Genomic DNA, 18,457 nt, shown 5'->3' with positions numbered 1-18,457 from the left:
CTTCCAATGCCGTAGCTTACTGGCCGGCGACTGTCTCCCAACTACCTAAACACTACGACTTACCCTGCTTACAACTCCTCGGCATAAACCGCACAGAAAACACCTCTCCCAATAGCTTCTCTATTTCGAAAACCACAGAGCACATCGCTACTCACCCCGCTGGTATCTTCGCCACTGACGGAGACACGTTGGAAGTGGGGTACGAAGTCGTGCTCCTCTAGTTTGAAGGAGTGTTCCGCCTCGTCCGGGACCGCTCCGACCGACGGCTCGTAATGGCTCCGCCGGTCCTCGAGATCTTTGGCCACCCTGTGGTACAGAAAGTAAACAGCTAATGCAATGTCCTGTCGTACTCCTGTCTTGTGCTGCGTTTAAAAAAAATACGAAATAAACGCATAATGGAGAGTTCTACACTTTCATATTTTGATATTACAACGGAAGGGAGGGCGGTTACTAGGTTTTTTTTTCCCCTTGGCACTACAGCCCCAGTGGGCCTAGGCCTTTCTCCATGAACTTCTCCGGTTTTTCTAGATCTTACACATTCGGTAGGACTCCTTGGGCGAGTGATCAGCTCGTCGCAAGGCCTCTACCTGTATACAAACAGAAAGACGCACACATACAAACTAAACATCCATGCCCTGAGTGGGATTCGAACCCACGATCCCTGTTTCCAAGCGAGCGAAGACAGTACATGCCCTTTACTAGGTTACAGCACAATAAACAACTCATCAGCATAACAAAAATTGGAACGTAAGAGAGGAATGGTGTTTTTTTTTGTGCGGTCTGCGCGGATAAAAACGACAGCCAGCACTAGAAGAAATGCTGGAAGCGGTGTTTTCTGTGCTGTCGGTGCCGAGGCCATACAATGAGGGCTGTCATCCCGACATATACCAGTGTGGAGGCGGGGTCCAATACCTCCACCGTGACCCTGCGAGTCGTATTAGAAGGCGACAAAAAAAGGAGAGTCTCAAATCTGAGACAGTAAAATATGGTCACGAGTCCATATGGACTCGGACCCGATAAAGACTGCGCTGCAAGGGCCAGTAGCAGATACAAAAGACAAACCCGTCCTTTCGTCAGAGAGGGCGCCCCACAAAAACAAGGTCGTAACTGTCAAAGAGTAATAAATATCTTGTCAGTCACAATGTGACTTTGACTTTGATCCCGATATAGAAAATATAACAGGCTTAAGCTTGGCGGCGGTCAAGCGTACGACCATTCAAATGACTTGGCAGTCATTGTAACATGAGCTACATAAGTTAGGGCATGATCTGCTCTACCAGACAGACAACTTGTACAGCCTCAAGGAGGGATCAGTTGGGGAACAGCAGCGCAAGACCCAACACATGAGCAATGAAGGTTGAACGCCGTTGAGGCCGGAAGAAAAGGCTTCGAAGCCAGCATAAGGTGGAGGTGCTGTTCACGATGCCGATCACAGACATCAAAGGCACGTCCCCTCGGAGGAGAAGAAGAAATGACGGTAGGCCTGTAGGCTGGCTACTCGGGACGAGAAGCCGCGAAGAAGACGTGACATGAAGGTCAAAAGAGTAGTAGAGGAAAGGTGGGCACTGTTAAGTAGTGGCACGGTAAACATGTTACGCAACAACGAATCAACACACAAGAATAGGCGAACTGTTGGAAGCAGTGTTTTCTGTGTGGTCCTGCCCGAGGCTATATAGCGAAGACCAACGAGCAAAGTAGCCAGGTAGAGGTCGGAGTCGGCAGTTGGTCTATCATGAGCTGGAACTCAGCAATGACAGTTCGTGGTCAGCGGTGAGGAAGCTCCACTGTTAGAAACTACCTAGCAACAAGTAGTGACGACAGGATAACAAACAGAAGATTCTGTGTGTGCTGAACTTCTAGTTATTCACAGAGAGTATAAATCAGCAAGACTGTTATGACCATTTGTAGTTACGAGTTATAAACTTCCAATAAATCTAATTATCAATCCGAACTCCGTGTCTAGTCATTAACACATGACAATATTAACCTACTTCAGGAGCACTGCCTTTTGGGATGTAACGCTATGCAGTAAGGAGAAAGTAAAATGACATCGGAAGAATACGTCATGTCCGTCTTCAGGGTTATGAGAACGCAAAGCAAGACATGGGCATGAGGTAGGCAGCAGACAGATGTACTCTTCTGGAATGTCTATTGACTTTCACCTGACTACGACGTATACGGTCTTACATCCCAGAGGATAAAAATCTTCAGAATCATTGCCGTTAGATTCTCGTAAGTAACTTATATAGCCGCCCGCCGACTTACAGCTGCCACGACTGTTGCTCGAGATGAGTTCTTTATCTCAGGGATACGGGTGCTTCGGATTTGGGACTGGAACACACTTCGGGGTTCATGAATTACGGGGTCTCCAGAACACACCGTGTATTGCAGTCTTAATTTAAAATTTCGCACAGTGATCAATCTTTACATTAGCCGCTCCGTCCATCCTACTCGCTACCCCTACTGTAAAACACTTCTCTGTTCTCTGTCTACATTTCAACTGTCCACCTCCGCTCCCTATAACCAACTGCCCTCTCTTTACAAGTTCCCCAGTGGGCATAAAACAAAACAAGAAAATAACAAGAGAAATCCAAGGGTGGAGCCCTGCATCTGTCCTAAATTTGTATTTTTTTTTTTTGAGATGCCCATCATAAACATTTTTAAGTCTTCAAGGCACACGAGCAGGGAACCCAAGACCCCCTCTGGCCGGTCTCGCACAATGTCAGCCGATGGGTTTATGACACTAGGAGCAAACTGGCGACGTTAGGGAAAAGAGTGACACCCTAAGCCTAAGGCAGCGTCTACACGAACGCTCAAAATGCGTCCGTTGTAACGAATGTCGTGACGTCCGTTGTAGAAATAAACAAGAGAGGCGAATGCTACGCTTTCTTCTGGCTCCATTGCAGACAAAAAACTGCGCACCGCATTCTGCAACTGTGTGGTGTCCTCAGCAACGTCCTCAACAAAGTATGTTCGTTACAACGGAAGCATTTTGTGCGCTCGTGTAGACGTTGCCTAAGGAAGACAACAGTTGACTAACAACTAGAGGGCTCCGGGATGGTATCTCGCCGGAGGAGCGTTTCTCAGGGTGTGAAACAATGCATAAATTCGTCATATCCTTAATTAAATAATTTCGGCGAGGGACGTACGGTTACACTTAATTATTTTAATAAGAGTTTACTACTACATTAGATGATGTCGATTAATTGATTTTATAATACAAAATTATAGCGTACTAGGGGTAAAAATACCGAAAATTGGTATGGTCCTTGGGCTCCAGGAACGTAACCCTACTCGCACCACGTTATAATGAAAGCCACACAAGATTTTTGGACTTAGACCAGTTTACATGAACGTATTGAGTAGCAAGTCCGAGAATATCCACAATCTACAACTAGGTACAGGTATGTGAGGAATGCGTATAACATAAACATCTAGGCGTCCGATTCAGATACAAAAAAAAAACCTTCCAACTTGAAAGCAATTCATATTCGATGACAGTTGCTAACTAGAGGAGTAATATTTTCTGGGGTGCAAAGCCGAAACGTCTACCGACTTTCAATGGACTACACGGCGTTATATCTCATAACTATCGTAATGAGAAGTTCAGAACCTATAAACACTAACTACATTTTTCATATTCATATCAATATCTATTGCCATCATTCGCAGAATAAAACGACAGGACCAACAACGTAAGAAAACACTGCTCACTTCTTAAGGCGCGTCCACATTACTCGTGCTCGTGCTCGTGTGACTCGCTATGCTCGCAAGTAATGTGGACGATATGACAAGTCACGAGACAAGCAAATTATAAATTTTTAATTTAAAAACTATAGCCAATAAATTAAAATACGACTACAGCCTATACACACTACGAGTAAATATACGGATCCTCAAGCACCGAAGCCTGGCGAGCAACTGAAGTAGTGTGGACGAAGATTTACGAGCACAAGTAAAAGCCAGACGAGTCTCCCGACGAGCACAAGCCTGGCGAGCGGGAGCACGAGCACGAGTAATGTGGACGCGCCTTAAGTGTCCTACTATGTGGGCCTAAATTTATTCAACGAAGCAAAACTGGTTCGTAGGTTTTAACACTAAGCACTGGTAACCAGAAATAGGGCAACGTCACAGCTTCCCTACATCTGATCGCAAAACTGTTACTCCCCCCTATATCCGGGCGAAGTTATCTTTCGAATGAATTGTGATACACCTCTGCAGGTGCTCCCTCTCACTCACAACTTCATCGAAGGAAGCCGATAACAGAATTATGAAACTTTTCGTAATTATAACCTCTAGCAGATAAGCAAGCATATGAAAACAACCCAAGAGCATATTGTAGCATGTGCAGCCGTTGCTAAGGAGTCGGGATAACGCAGTCAGTATAGCGACTGGCTACGGGCTGGACGACCGAGAGGTCGGAGTTCGAGTCTCGGTAGAGTCAAGAATTTTCTCTTCTTCATGTCGTCCAGACCGGCCCTGGGGTTCACCCAACCTCCTATCCAATGGGTTCCGGGGGCTCTTTACCCGGTGGTAAAACGGCCGGTGTGTGAAGCTGACCACTCACCTCCAGCTAGTGTCGAGGTCAATAAAATGCGGATTAATGTATCCATTCCCCCATTCGCCTTCATGGTGTAGTGTTTTAATTAGTTAAGCACAGGTACAACTTTACCTTTTTACCTTCACAGCCGTTGCTATGCAATGACTGCGAGATAGGCAAATAAACGACCGTTTCTAGGCAACGGATGGATAAACACGTTCCCGCGGCAACGAATACGCACGCAATAATACAGTTACTGTGGGAAACGGTGTTCTCTACTCGGCCCATGCAAAGTGGTTATAAGGAAGACAACTGGGGCGACCCAGTTGGTTGAGAGTTGAGCTCTGCAAAGGAGGTTGAGAAGAGATGGCGTTGTAATTTAAGTTGACAGTTCAGTTGTGGGATATTCGCCGGACGGTAACGATGTGAACACAGAAGCAGAAGATTCTCTACTGTTGAGAGCTGTTACCAAGCAATGTCTAGTGAAGACACTGTAGGCTGGAGAAGATTTGGCGTGTAGTGATTTGTAAAGTGTGGAAATCAGCGATAGCGCTGTAATTACTAGTAGTCTCGAGTGGTGTGTAAAGTGGTCAAAAAATCCAACCACCAATCCGAACCCCGTCTATAGTCACCCCAAAATCATGACAATATTAAAGTCAGACTCGGCATATGGCCCAGATTTCAACCCCCGCTCATGCTACTGTAGCCATGGCAGCGTGTTACCACAGCTCAAGACCCGCTTTCACATATACAAAGAGACGTTTCGGTGGCCGTGCCATAGCTCAAGCGATTAGTCACTAGCTTCCCACCGTGGTGGCCAGGGTTTGAGCCCAGTTCAGGCCATATGGGGTTTGCGGTGAACATAGCACTGGGGCAGGTTTCTTCCGAGTACTTTGGTTTCCCCTGGCATTTATCATTCCACCGAATGCTCCACATTCATCATCTATCATCGGGGGCTGGTACAATAGGCCAAGGAGTGGCCGACTAAATTTAAAAAAGTCCAACAGTTCAAGTCGTGGGGTTCGTGCGAAGGAGTTACCTTGAGAACAAACGGCGCTATGGTTCAGTTCTGAGTTCTGAGGTCTGGGTAGGAGACAGCAACGAAAAGTCTGTCGACCTGTGAAGACTTAAAAGTGTGATTTGAAGAATTTATGTGTGCTATAGTGCAGTGGGATTGGGAGCGTGTAATTTAGTGAGACTTTTATAGTTCCCGTGTTATAAATCCGTTGCCAGGAAGCGGGTAGTGAACGCTAGTGGAAATAGACTGAAGAGATTAGTGTGGAGTCATTGTAAATTGTGTAAATCAGCAAGAGTGTAATAATTATTTGTAGTTACGACCTGTAGATTGTTAATAAATCCAATTACCAATCCAAACCCACGTCTGTCACCCGATACACGTGACAATATTTACATGTTCTCCCTATACTGACGGACCTGCGGTCTATGGTGCACCGAAGACTGTTGGTGTTGGTGCTCAGGTGATTGCTGCTGATGCTGTTCGGAGCTGCGCAGAGCTGCAACGAACGATCGATCGGGTGTTGCGTAGTTGGAGAAGAATGGTCTCTCTCACTGAGTCTGGGGTTACCGCCCGCAGGTTCTTCGTTTCGGTTCTCCTAATACAGCCTCGACACCGACCCCAACAGTTCCTCTGTCGTTATGGACGATTGTCTAGCGATGGCCCAGGTTCTGTTGACATGTTTACCGGCCGTTGTCGCGATGAAGCGTTATTTATCTGCCGTTACTAAGCAACAGATGACTTTTTATTGAAGCCTAGCAATGAATGTTTGTTCTCGCCCCAGGATTCTGGCTTTGAGCATTCATGTCACAATAAAGTTGTTTTATGACTATACTTTATGTCGAGTACGATTGTCAAGTAATATTTTAAAACACGTCGCCAGCCTACGAAAAGAAATATAGCCAAAGTATTGTGACATCATACTAGAAAAGCACTCTGTATAAATGTACAAGAGACATTCCGAACACACAAGTTTTGTTTTCTGACACCCTTTCAAGGCAAAAGTAGTGACCAAATTTTAGAAAGGCTACTTAATTCCGAGATCCACTATAAAAAGTTTTGGAACGATTTTGGCTGCACTAATTTCTTCATCATTCTGGTCATTTATTTCAAGAAAAATCAATGGAAACACTTGCTTCCACAGTGAAGTCTACATAGTGTCTGATGTGTCTTTAGTTTTATTTAACGACCCTACATGTAAGGCGAAGCTGAGAGGAGGATGTGACAGTGTTTTGCCTAATGACGGTTCGTATTCGACCCACAATAGCGCCCGTATTCCTGGCAATCCTCTGCTACACACAGAAGTGAAGATATACAGTATACGATCGCATTCTATTCAATCAACCACTTCATCCTCTTCAATTGTTTGTTATGAAGGCTCTAATTTAAAACAGTTTACCTTCTTACTTGACCGCTTCTGTGGTCTACTGGTCAGAGTTCCTGGCTACAGATCCAGAGGTTTCGGGTTCGATTCCCGACGCTACCAGATGTTCTGAGTAGTAGTGGGTCTGGGGGTCCACTCAGCCTTATGAGGATAATTGAAGGTCTATTTCAAGGAAATAGCGGCTCCGGTCTAGAAACCCGAGATTAACGGCCATGGGAATTCGTTGTGCTGAAAACGTGACACCCTCTATCTGCAAAAGTTGGCATTAACTTCGCCGACAAGCGGCGGTCGCTCGGTCGGTATAGTTCGCTTGCGGACTACAGGCCACGGAGTTTTGTGTTTTTACGTTCTTACTTAAGAACAAGTTAAACAAGAGACAGTGGAGGTTTCTAAATCACTACCATCAGCTAGTCGGCAGAGACTTTGGGAAAACATTCCTCTCTTCGCAACGGTCAACAAGACCCTGTTCACTGTGTACTGCAATAATTACCCATCATTTAGGTGTGTCTAGTACTGATGTCCGCGAATGTATGGTGCTCTAACTTCACGCCTTCTATACGCATTCAAGAATTTATTCTACTGGGACAAAAATATTTATTAGTCTAGACTGAGAAAGCTCTACGGCATTATGCAAATTTTGACTAATTCATCTGAATTGTTACACCGCCAGGAAATGTAAGTTTGATTGCAGCTCCTAAAGCATTTCGGGTCCCACAAATATAGTAAAGTTCTATAACTGGCAAAGTCTACCCGACCTCCGACGTGGGCGGCGGTAACCGCGTTGATGATGTGTAACTTGATGGATTAATATCTCAGGGTAATTATTCTGATTATGGTGCTTGCTGGGTTAGGTAACTCAGCTGACAGAGAGAAACACGCCTATCATGCACCATACAACAAGCCGCAATGATTCACTTTGATGTAGGTAGTTTATTTATTATAACTCACAAGTTTGTATCCGCGGAAGACAGAATTACTTCAGTTGCAGAAGCAATAAGGCTTAATTATATGATCTAGACAAATTTATAGAGGACGTAAATTTAACTAAATATACAGATATTGTTTTAATGAATTTTTGGATCGCATAAACACGTTAGTTGACTTATAAAGTTGAAAAACAAAATGCCCCTCGAGATTACTTGTACCCCCGACGCACAATCCCTCCCCGAAGCGGCGTCAGACGCTAATATAAATCCCTCGTTTCCAATTAGTTGATTCGAACAGAGTTTCTCAACCTTAAATGGAATATATTAACTCCTATTGGTCAAAACTAACAAAAATTAAGGCAACCTCATGCCTTCGCACACCTGCAACCAATCGGCCCCAGGACCTACTCCGACCGACCGACCCCCTCTAGACCTGACTTAGGTGCCAGTAATTGCTTTCTTCTCAGATTTGCGTCTCCAGGTGTCACAGACGAACTCCAAACTTCACGACATTCTCCTATACTTTCAGCCCAAACGAAGCAATCTAATATTTCTGTATTCCTAATTTACTTCTCTTAGTCCCAGAAAAACGAGAATCTCAAAGACCAAATTAAATTACTTCAATTATCAAGCCCAATCAATAACTCGGAGTAAAAACGATTAATAATGCCTACAATTCTAGGCCGCCACGTTTTTAATCCAACAAACAGAAGCTATTTTTAGCTTGCTGGTTCGTTCAAGGACGGTCATAGGACAGAATATTACGCGAGTCAAAAATGCCATCGTTTGCAATTGTAATTATCATACAAGTTTTGTTATTAATATTACTATAATTATTACCGTTTTCATAATCATCAACATCATCATCATCATCATCATCCGCGTGCTGTATTTTAACGAAGACCAACTTACTGCTTGTAGATCCAGTGTCGCATATGACCTCGAAGCCTCTCACAACCGCTATGTTTGTAGCTGTTGACTTGTAAACAACATTTCATAGAAGGGCGCCTGCCAGGATTTTCTGGGCCATAAATTCGCTTACAAACTTATATTTAAGCCGTTTAATATTATTTTTTGCAGATCGTCCTAGAGAATTCAGAATACAATGATTTTTCAGTACCTTTAATTATTATTATTAATATATACCATAGACCTACTGTTTCCTTTCTTCAATGTCGATTTTTTTTTTTTTGCAAAAGTATGGGGGGCGGATGCATACTTTGCACCCTCGCCGGACGACCATGATTTCATATACAATTTCTTGACACTTTCGCAAATCTTCATACACAATTTCGCATTCCAAGCTGCAGCGGTCATGGTTTGTTAGAACTTCTCTACAGAGACATAGTAGTCAATCTGATTAATATATGTCCGAACACAAATCTCAACAAATTGGAAATTGAATTACATATTTCCTGACGACTATGGCACGACGAAAACGTCATTTTGAATTCACGCCACTGTGTACAATGACAATGTGGAATCACAAAAATGAACCTCCATACATGAAACAATACACAACGCCTCGACACCCGTTTCATTACTTCTCCCGCGCATTGTCTTCCTAAACTAGTTTCCTAATATTACTTCTGACACAGCAACCACAAAAGGGTACTTCGTGCAAGAAACAGTCGCTCTTTGATGAACTGTCTGATGGAGGCACAGAGTTTAATTTATACCAGTGCTCGGGAATCTTTATTTTCAAATTACCTCACTTTTCATTATAAGAAGTTTGTAATTTAAACTACGGAAAATAGACGTAATAATAAAACATTCCACGAGAGCTTCCCTCACCTCATGTTTTCTCGTTGCCATCGCTTGGAGTCGCGGGCATGCTGGAACATCCTGCTGACGTCCCATGACCGTGCGCTACTGCATGACTGTACAGTGCTCAGTCTCGCTCAGTATTCAATGCGGAGGGGCCAACCCATCAAGGCTTGATGCGTGTTTCACACACTGCGCCACTGTCCGCGGACTTTCTTGCTGTAAACACAGCGGGCGCGCTTGCGTGTCTGTATGTATGGCTTCGGTCCGTAAGGCTGGTTGACGGACGCGGAATCAACTGCGCGTTCTTTAGTGTCAACTGGGTTAATAGAGTGATTATATACGGGAAATGCAGTCATGTCAAGATTTTATGTTGCGTCCGAAACAAACAAATTTTGCTGCGGTGGGTAACAGCAGCAGACAGCCGACATGGGTGGTCCTCCAGCTGAGAGACTGGGCTGGGCGATGCAACAACCCATGCCGTAAAAGATGACTGGTATGTTACTAAATGTATATACAGCCAGCTACTTGGAGACGAGACCTCTGGAACAATCTAGGGAATGAAAATTGACATAAGGTCCGAAACTAGGTATGTCACGTCAGGTTAATTGAAGACAACGGGAAATGGAATCAGCCCTACCAAGGAACATGTCAGAACTATGGCGCAGAAGTAAATCACATGGGAAAAACAATACCACTGAACCAGCAGATGCCCATATTTTTCGTGTTTCTTTATATGCAGGGGAATGATAAGTGTCATTCAGGTGTACCTGAAAGGGGGGGGGTAAATAATCGTGACCTGGAGGAATTCGTATAATGGGGCGCTCCATAATTTGTACTTTTCTTCAAATATTGTCAGGGTGGTGAAATTACAAAAGGTGAAATGGCTCGGCCATATAGCAAGCAGATTTGCGCAAACAAAATTCCAACCAGATATTCAAAAGGAAAACACACAATTGAGAGAACTAGGTGCAGATTACAAACGATCTTGGATGAATTGCGTATGTCCTTATGGGCGGGATATACGTATATCACGTAAAATAAGGTACAACGACCGGTTCTTGCGATCGGCAAAGAATAAGAGGTGGGAAACTTCTCCAGTAGCTGAGCGACAGTTAGGTTGTCACGGTCCATATCCCATGGGCATCGTTACTTGCGGTGCAAAGTAATGAGTAAAAAGCTGTGCCTCATGTCTAACTCATGAAAACCTACTGTCACAGCCTGGGAACACAGAAGAGAAGTAGTTCTCCTTAGGCTACCATAAAACACTCGAAGAACAAGTGTGTCAGAATCGCCAGAATACGGGTCACACGTGTTACCAGTAAGCTGATACGATCGGTCAAGTGTGTATTTATCTAACTAGGTTTAAGAACTACAGACCCATGCACAATGTGGCTGAATATTGCTTCTTACATAAGTGTTCTTTGAGCTGACAAAAGATGGCCAATTATTCAAAGAAATGCGTCATTTCTAGAACAAGTCCATCGAATTCACCACAGGAGTCTCCAACTCACTGTGAACTGATACAGCAGAATATGAATGAAATATTCTGAACCCTTTTACCCGAAAACATTTAAATATTATTGTCCCATATATGCCTTAGTCTCTTTTCATTTGTCTAACCATTTAAGGTCTTGTCCTCTTTCGTGTCCCATCACAACCCCTGCCCTAGCAGCATTAAGCATGTGAAGAACATGAATACCGATGCATATAGCCAGCACCAATACGGAAACTGAAAACAATGACAGGGTCTCAGATATTAACTGTGTATTGTTATAGAAATTGTAGCAGCGGTCGGGTCCAAGAAAGAATCAGATTCTCAAAGCAGATTTTAAACTACTGCCGGGTCTTAAATAAGAGAAACTGTAAACTGTGACCAGATCTCAAAACAGTAGCCAGGCAGAAGCATAGGAAATGCATAAAAAAGTAGCCAGGTACAAGCATAGAAACTTTCCCAAACAGTAGCCAGGTACAATGACAGAAGCTTTCCCATATAGTAGCCAGGCACAATGCCAGAAGCTTTCCCAAACAGTAGCCAGGCACAAGCATAGAAACTTTACCAACAGCAGGGTGGCACTAGCACAGAAACTTTCCCAAACAGTAGCCAGGCACAATGACAGAAGCTTTCCCATACAGTAGCCAGGCACAATGCCAGAAACTTTCCCAAACGGCAGCCAGGCACAAGCATAGATACTTTACCAAACAGCAGAGTGGCATTAGCACAGAAACTTTCCCAAACAGTAACCAGGCACAATGATAGAAACTTTCCCAAACAGTAGCCAGGCACAATGACAGAAGCTTTCCGAAACAACAGCCAGGCACAACGACAGAAGCTTTCCCACACTAGAAGTGTGCCGTATGCTCACCGAAGTCTGGGCTCTATTTTCTTCAGAAAAGTCCACACAATGTTCTCATAACGAGTGCAGTTCGGTTTTCTATCTCTGTTTTCCTTACACCCGTCGTGATTTGCTGCATTGTGGTTATTAGGGTAACGATGTCACTACGTCACCATCAGTGTTACATTTAGTGAAAGCTGGCTCGGTTGATCTGCACACTTAGTCGTTAATTGTGTTGCATGCGGTGGTCTCAGGCTTGGGGCCTGCGTAGGACCCGCAGTGAAGCTCAGAACAGTGGATAGCAAAGGGACTGAGGAGCGGATAAGTGGATCGTACTGTGAGGCTTCCTGGATACTTCTCCGAGATTTGGATATTTTTATCGCTCTTGGGGTTCCAGAAATTAACTTAAGAAATCCCTATAAATTACAATTTACAGCAATATTATTACCATTCTCCTACGTATTTCGGTTCACCCAAAACTGATTCGCGGTCCACCGGCAGACTGCGATCGGCATTTTGCTCATCCTTACTTTAAAGGATAATTAAAAAGAACTATGCCTAAAACAGGCCGTGGAGGCCAATGTGGTTGTGAGACGCTGAGGCTCACAGATGGCCGTGAGGTTGTCAGCCTTATGCGCCGGCCGCCCTATACCCTTAAGAAAATTCCTGGTACTCATTTCTGTTAGAGGCTGAGTCGAACCCAGGGCCAAGGTGCGCCTGGAAGGATTCGGTAAATTGAAAAATTCGGTGACATCATCGGGTTCGAACCCGCGACCTTCCGGCTTTTAGCATAGTGCCTCAGCCAAATACGCTACCGCGTGCTTTAAAAAGTCATTACCGAAAGAAAACAATGACTGGGGGGAATAATGTTCTGAAAGAACAAAAGAGGTACAAGGAAGTCACGAAGAAGAGTAACAGTAACCCTTTAAAAGGGTTGTTTTCTGGAAGAGGGCTAATGGGAGAAAAGACAAAACACTGCCACAACCTGATTCAGAGGGCAGATGAGAAGGGTATAATGACGAAACGAAGACATAAATGAAATTAATTAGGTTTACTTCTTTCAAGCTGGTAACCCTTCTTATATAGTGTGCATTTATGACTCTATACAAAACTCAAATCCATTTACCCCCCCTCCTCCCCTGTTTAGTTCCAGCTAATTAACTCTGTCCCTAAAAGTTCGAATAGTTTTACGTACATTACTGGCTTAAAACTTTGCAAGCACTGAAATTAAGCCAAAGTTTGCAGTCGTCGCCGTCGTCGTCATCGTCATCAGGATCATCATCATCATCACCATAATCATCATAAACACAAAATATTAGAATTTATCTACAGATAACTGCTGAGTCTCCAAACTCTTCGGCACCTAGGCCTATAGTAGGTAGAGCCTGTTTACAGCACATGCAGTGTGTGTACTGTACCGTGCATAGCTAGGCAACGGCGCGATAAACACCTTGCCGCTTAAGCGCATGACAAGAATACGGGACCGTTGTTACGCAGCAGCCAGCGTGACAATGAACTGGCTGGGTAGCGATCACGTGGAAACCCTAACAGAGGCGTTTCGACAAGAGAGGATGTGTATATGATCAGATCATCGTAGTTACAGACTCTCGTTACAAAGACTCAGCACGGACAATGTAAAACATAAACTGTACATACTGACAACAGACTTATTACTACTGACTGTGACTCTGGCAAACGACAGACCCGTCCTTTCGTCAGAGAGAACGCCCCACATCAACAAGGTTGCAACTGTCTGGCAGTAATAAGAAACTGGTCTTAAGCTCCAGGTGGGTACTTTATTCCAAGATAGACTGGCCAACTGACCGTCGGTCGTAACGTAACTTTCACTTTTTCTCTGACCTTGGATGGGATCATTCTCGTATGGAGGCGGGTTCGAATACCTCCACCGGAGCCCTGCGAGTAGTAAGAGGCGACGAAAATGGAAGACTTGAATCTGAGACAGTAAAATATGGCCACGAGTTTCAAGTGACTCTGACCCGAGAATGACTGCGCTGGCGAGGACCAACAACAATTGTAAACGACATACCCGTGCTTTCATCAGAGAGAGCTCCCCACATCAAGAAACCCGCAACTGTCTGACAGTAATAAAAGTCTGGTCATAATCCCCAAATGGGTGCTTTATTCCAAGAGAGACTGGCCGACTCACGGTCCGTCTTAACATAAGACTCAGATCAGAGAGCCCGATTTGCAACTAGGAGCCGCGAGCGTCAACAGAATTGGACTTCAGAATTTTTAAGAGAAATGTTGAAGAATAATTAGAAATCAATATGTGAAGACTTAACGTGTCATTTGAAGAATTTATTAAGTATATTTGCAGTAATCTTTAGCGTGTTATAAATATCTGTAGTTACGACTTGTGAGTATCCAGTAAATCTATTCACCAATCCAAACTCCCTCTACAAGTCACTAATACATGTGACAGTATTTACATTTCACATGACCATAAAATAAATCACAGTGAATCAGTTTTTAGAGTTATTTCTTCAGAACTTGAAATCAGATCCCGAACCAGGAACAGAGTACAATAAAGTGATATCATAAACGATTAAGTTGCTTGGCCGAATAACCATGAAGGGAGAAGCAAAACTCAACAGACTAAGTACGAGCTGTCACGGTACCTGCTGGACAGCTGCCGCTGGATGGCCAGTTTCTTCTCCAGCTGCTCGATCGGAAACTGTGGCACCTCGTACGGTGCTGATATCTCGTTGGAGAGGATACGCGGTGAGACACTGCCCGTTGCCATGTCATCCAGAGTCATTTTGGAGAATGGAAACCCGACGTTAGACCCTCCGAATGTGGGGCTCTCGCTCCCTGCAAATAATAATAATAATAATAATAATAATAATAAAATAGTAAATGTCCACATGTCACAATATTAAATACTGTTTGGTTTGGTTTAAATTCGAAATCAACTGCGTTGATTATTGGTTTAGAATTTCCGATAATTTCAATGTGATATTTGTTAAAACAGAAGTGAAATCGTTACGTGGCCATGACGCAATCGCTGAGTTCATTTCATGAGACCAGGGGGTATCTAATGAAGCTAAGAAATTACATTAAAGCAGTAGAGGTTATCGCGTCTTGCTCACTGCATGGCAACTGTGTCACGAGTCACAAATCCTGCTTAACTATATGTATTGCGACATATGTCTAAAAACCGAAATAGAAGAACCAGAGATGACGCCCATTGCTAAGGAACGGCTACGCAAACACGTTCCCACTGCAAATAATACGCGCGCGACAATCCAGGAATTGGTGGGAAATAGTAACACAACATTGGACACCACGAATACAGTGTGTCCTATGCGGTCCGTGCTGAGGATATATAAGGAGGCCAGCTGGACAAGCCAGAGGACAGGATGAGAGAAGAGACAGTGACATTGGGTATGTGAGATTGAATGGCCTCTATGGAGTGAGTGACTGTTGACCGGGAGATTAGGGTAACCCTCACACCAGGTCTTGATTTGATTTAGTGATCTGAACAAAACGTATGTTCCACAGTGGTTTTTTTTTACGAACTTCAGTTTATGTAGCGTGTTCACGGTCAATTCTCGTGGTGGTTTCGGTGAAGTTTGCAGCCCGGCCGCCGGTGTGCGCACTGCTGTGCGAGACAACAAAACTAGCGATGAGAGTACATCAAGATGGCGGACGTTCCAGTACCGGGATTCCGGCAATACTGAACACAGAAACAGCATCGCTGAAATCTGAATGTCATTCCATCAGGAAGAAATACACAAATGCAAGTACTGTAATGAAACAAGTATATAGATTACTAAGTGACAATAAGAACCTTGCTGGTTGCACATCGGCTAAAGCGGGGGAAAGCTCTGAGTGGACCTCTATTGTGTATAGCGTGGAGAAAACGCAGCAAAATGTACAAAGGTCTAGATGTGACACTGCTTTTTAGTGCTCTTTAGGGCATGTACACGGCAACAGTGAATGAATTGAAGGCCGCCCTAAAGGCAAATGCACAGGCAGGACAAAGTGGTGTAGCGAGAAAAAACCATCAGTGTAATCAGCGACCCAGGATTACGACTTTCAGGAAATAAGGAGAAGCAAGAGGCATATCTCTACGTAATACCTGGCAGACAGCCAAGAAGTTGACTAAACCAGTCGCAATATAACCCTGGCTCCAAAAGCAGTGATAAGTCACAACTTCTTCCCACCTCTCTGAGCTACTGACGTGAACACGGAGACAACTGGAGAAGAGAACAAACTACCGGATCAGAAGGCTCCCGCAAAACCAGGTATACCGCCACCAATAACGACGACTTCTATCATAAACCTCATTTAACTTCAAAACGACTTAAAAGACCACGCCAAAGGTGATTACGAGTTCCTAAATACACTAAATAGAACCGGTTTCATTACAAAAGAAATGGCGGACTATTCAACCATGAAATCCTACCTGGAGAGAAATAATTCCCACTATTTTACCTTCTCCACAAGACAGTAATCCGTCACCATTCCCCAGACACGCAACTTAAAATATTTCCAAGAACCTTGATGACTTAGGTTTCAACGTCATCAACGTAAGGCAAACGACGGCCACTCGAATAGCACGAAACGGACAAGCCCATGTGGAACCCCTCTCTATTTCTTGTAATTTTAACACGAAACTTAAAATCTCATGAGATTTTCAAGCTGAATAGCCTAAACCATATTATCTTCACGGTAGAGTTATACAGAGGTCAAACTGACCTTACGCAATGCTACAACTACCAAACCTTTGGTCATGTCTGGCCAATTGCAAGCAACCCACTCGATGTGTGTGACGCAACGGTGGCCAACTGCATAGGGAATTCCCCGAAAAGACGAATACATGATCTGCGTCTAGCTGTCGCATCTGCACCCTACTAGAAGAGAAACCTCATCCGGCGTCACACGGAGCTTGCAGCCATGCGAAAGGAGAACATAATGAGATCCCAAGGGACTCTCTGGGAGGACGTTCTTCTCTAAGTTCACCTCACCAGAGAAGACCTTCAAAGCTGCACTGTGTCAAGACACGCAATACCAGCAACTAGCAGCATAGCAGAGAGATGGGGAAAGCTTGTAACCCCCGCCCCGTACAGCAGCATTTGCCACAACAGGAAATTCAGAGAACAGGTGTGTCAGTACAGTCTCCCAGTTCTACCAATGACACGATAAAAGCAGCCACTGTAGTGCAACAGATCATGATAGAGCTCGGTGAAACGGTGTCAGAAAAAGAGAAGATAATGATGAATACAAAACTGTAATTACCTTGATGAAAAAAATTACTGCTATATTTCAGAGGTCGCTCAAAGTCACAGCATTTAGAGACAGCGCTTTGAGCTCAGTAAATAGCTGCGGGCCTTACATATAGATGTGGCTCTGCTCTCAGAGATACGTGTCAAACCACACAAGGTTCTTTGTTCCAAATTATTACTTTTATAGTACTGACCGCTCGGTTGCAGTTAGAAAAGGCATTCCCCATAGCCATGTTTCAACAGAATCCGCAGGGCCTCTGCATACCGAATGGTAAGAGTGAAGTGCTACTTGGAGCAGTCTATACCTCACCAGGCCACGTCTGGAATATTGTAGACAACACTTAGCTCTTAAACTTAGCGGCCTCCGTAGTCTAGGGGTAACGTTCCCACCTCATGACTCAAGGTACGCGGGTTCAAACCCGGCGGAGGTCGTGGAATTTCTAAGGGCGGAAAAATTCAGGGAACAAGTCCTCCGGGAGGGACTTTAAGCCGTGGGTCCCGTGTTGTACAGTTACGGCACGTAAAAGATCCTTATGTCTCTAGGAGACCTCTAAGCAAAATTATTAGGTAAAAAGTTTCCCGCCCAAATAGTTTACAATGCCTCCGGTAGATTGGTAAGCATCGGGTACCACAGACAGCCTCGCTGGCTGAACGGGGCTGATAGCGAGCACCAGTACCGGCAGGGTATGGAGACTGGTAGAATATTAAAGGGGGGCGTACAATAGACTATTAGTCGCGGTGCATGTGGAAACCCACCCCCTATAATAATAATAATAATAATGCATAAGTCCCTAATGGCAGGAGATCTGAATGCTAAACATCCATTCTGGAATAGTGTAGCTTCCATCATTCAGGTGCGAAACTACTGAATTTATCGCATGTAAATGAGTTTGAAATGTCAGCACCACAATGTCATACTTATTCGCCTGAGGGAAAGGGTAACGAGCTCGATGTTGTGCACAAGAACGCCCGACTGTCAGAAGTCACTGTCTCTGATACTGTGGCCTCAGGGCTGCCTACCAACCGTTTTCCACTTCCTGGATTAAGTAAGAACTAAGAATTTTTGGACCCGGTTGACAAATTCACAGACTGGAAGCGGTTTCAAAGCCTGGTCTCTGAAATAATTTAACCCAGAATCCAAATTAACTCGGGGGAAGAAGTCGATAAAACGGCCCGCAACTTTACTGTCTCTATAGCTTCGGCGTAGAGGCTGTAAACAAGCAAAATTACACTCTCGAACCGT

At 44.3% G+C, this 18,457-nt stretch overlaps 1 protein-coding gene across 4 annotated transcripts in view; it reads right to left on the bottom strand.

Moving 5' to 3' along the window:
* LOC111865309 (AMP deaminase 2) overlaps nt 1-18,457 on the bottom strand; it is a 117,909-nt gene that overhangs the window by 59,805 nt on the left and 39,647 nt on the right. For 3 of the 4 annotated variants that reach the window (XM_023853213.2, XM_023853215.2, XM_023853214.1), the window contains exons 2-3: nt 14,605-14,797; nt 156-306 (exon numbers count right to left, since the gene is read on the bottom strand). In XM_023853213.2, the coding sequence (XP_023708981.1) occupies nt 156-306; nt 14,605-14,797 (344 nt within the window). Of the gene's footprint in view, nt 1-155; nt 307-9,659; nt 9,833-14,604; nt 14,798-18,457 lie in introns of those variants that run through there. The other variant, XM_023853216.2, reaches the window with a different exon arrangement.

The sequence above is a fragment of the Cryptotermes secundus genome, unplaced genomic scaffold, assembly GCF_002891405.2.
Source record: "Cryptotermes secundus unplaced genomic scaffold, Csec_1.0 scaffold3651, whole genome shotgun sequence".
Taxonomy (NCBI): domain Eukaryota; kingdom Metazoa; phylum Arthropoda; class Insecta; order Blattodea; family Kalotermitidae; genus Cryptotermes; species Cryptotermes secundus.
This window is presented reverse-complemented; position numbering and strand designations above follow the sequence as displayed.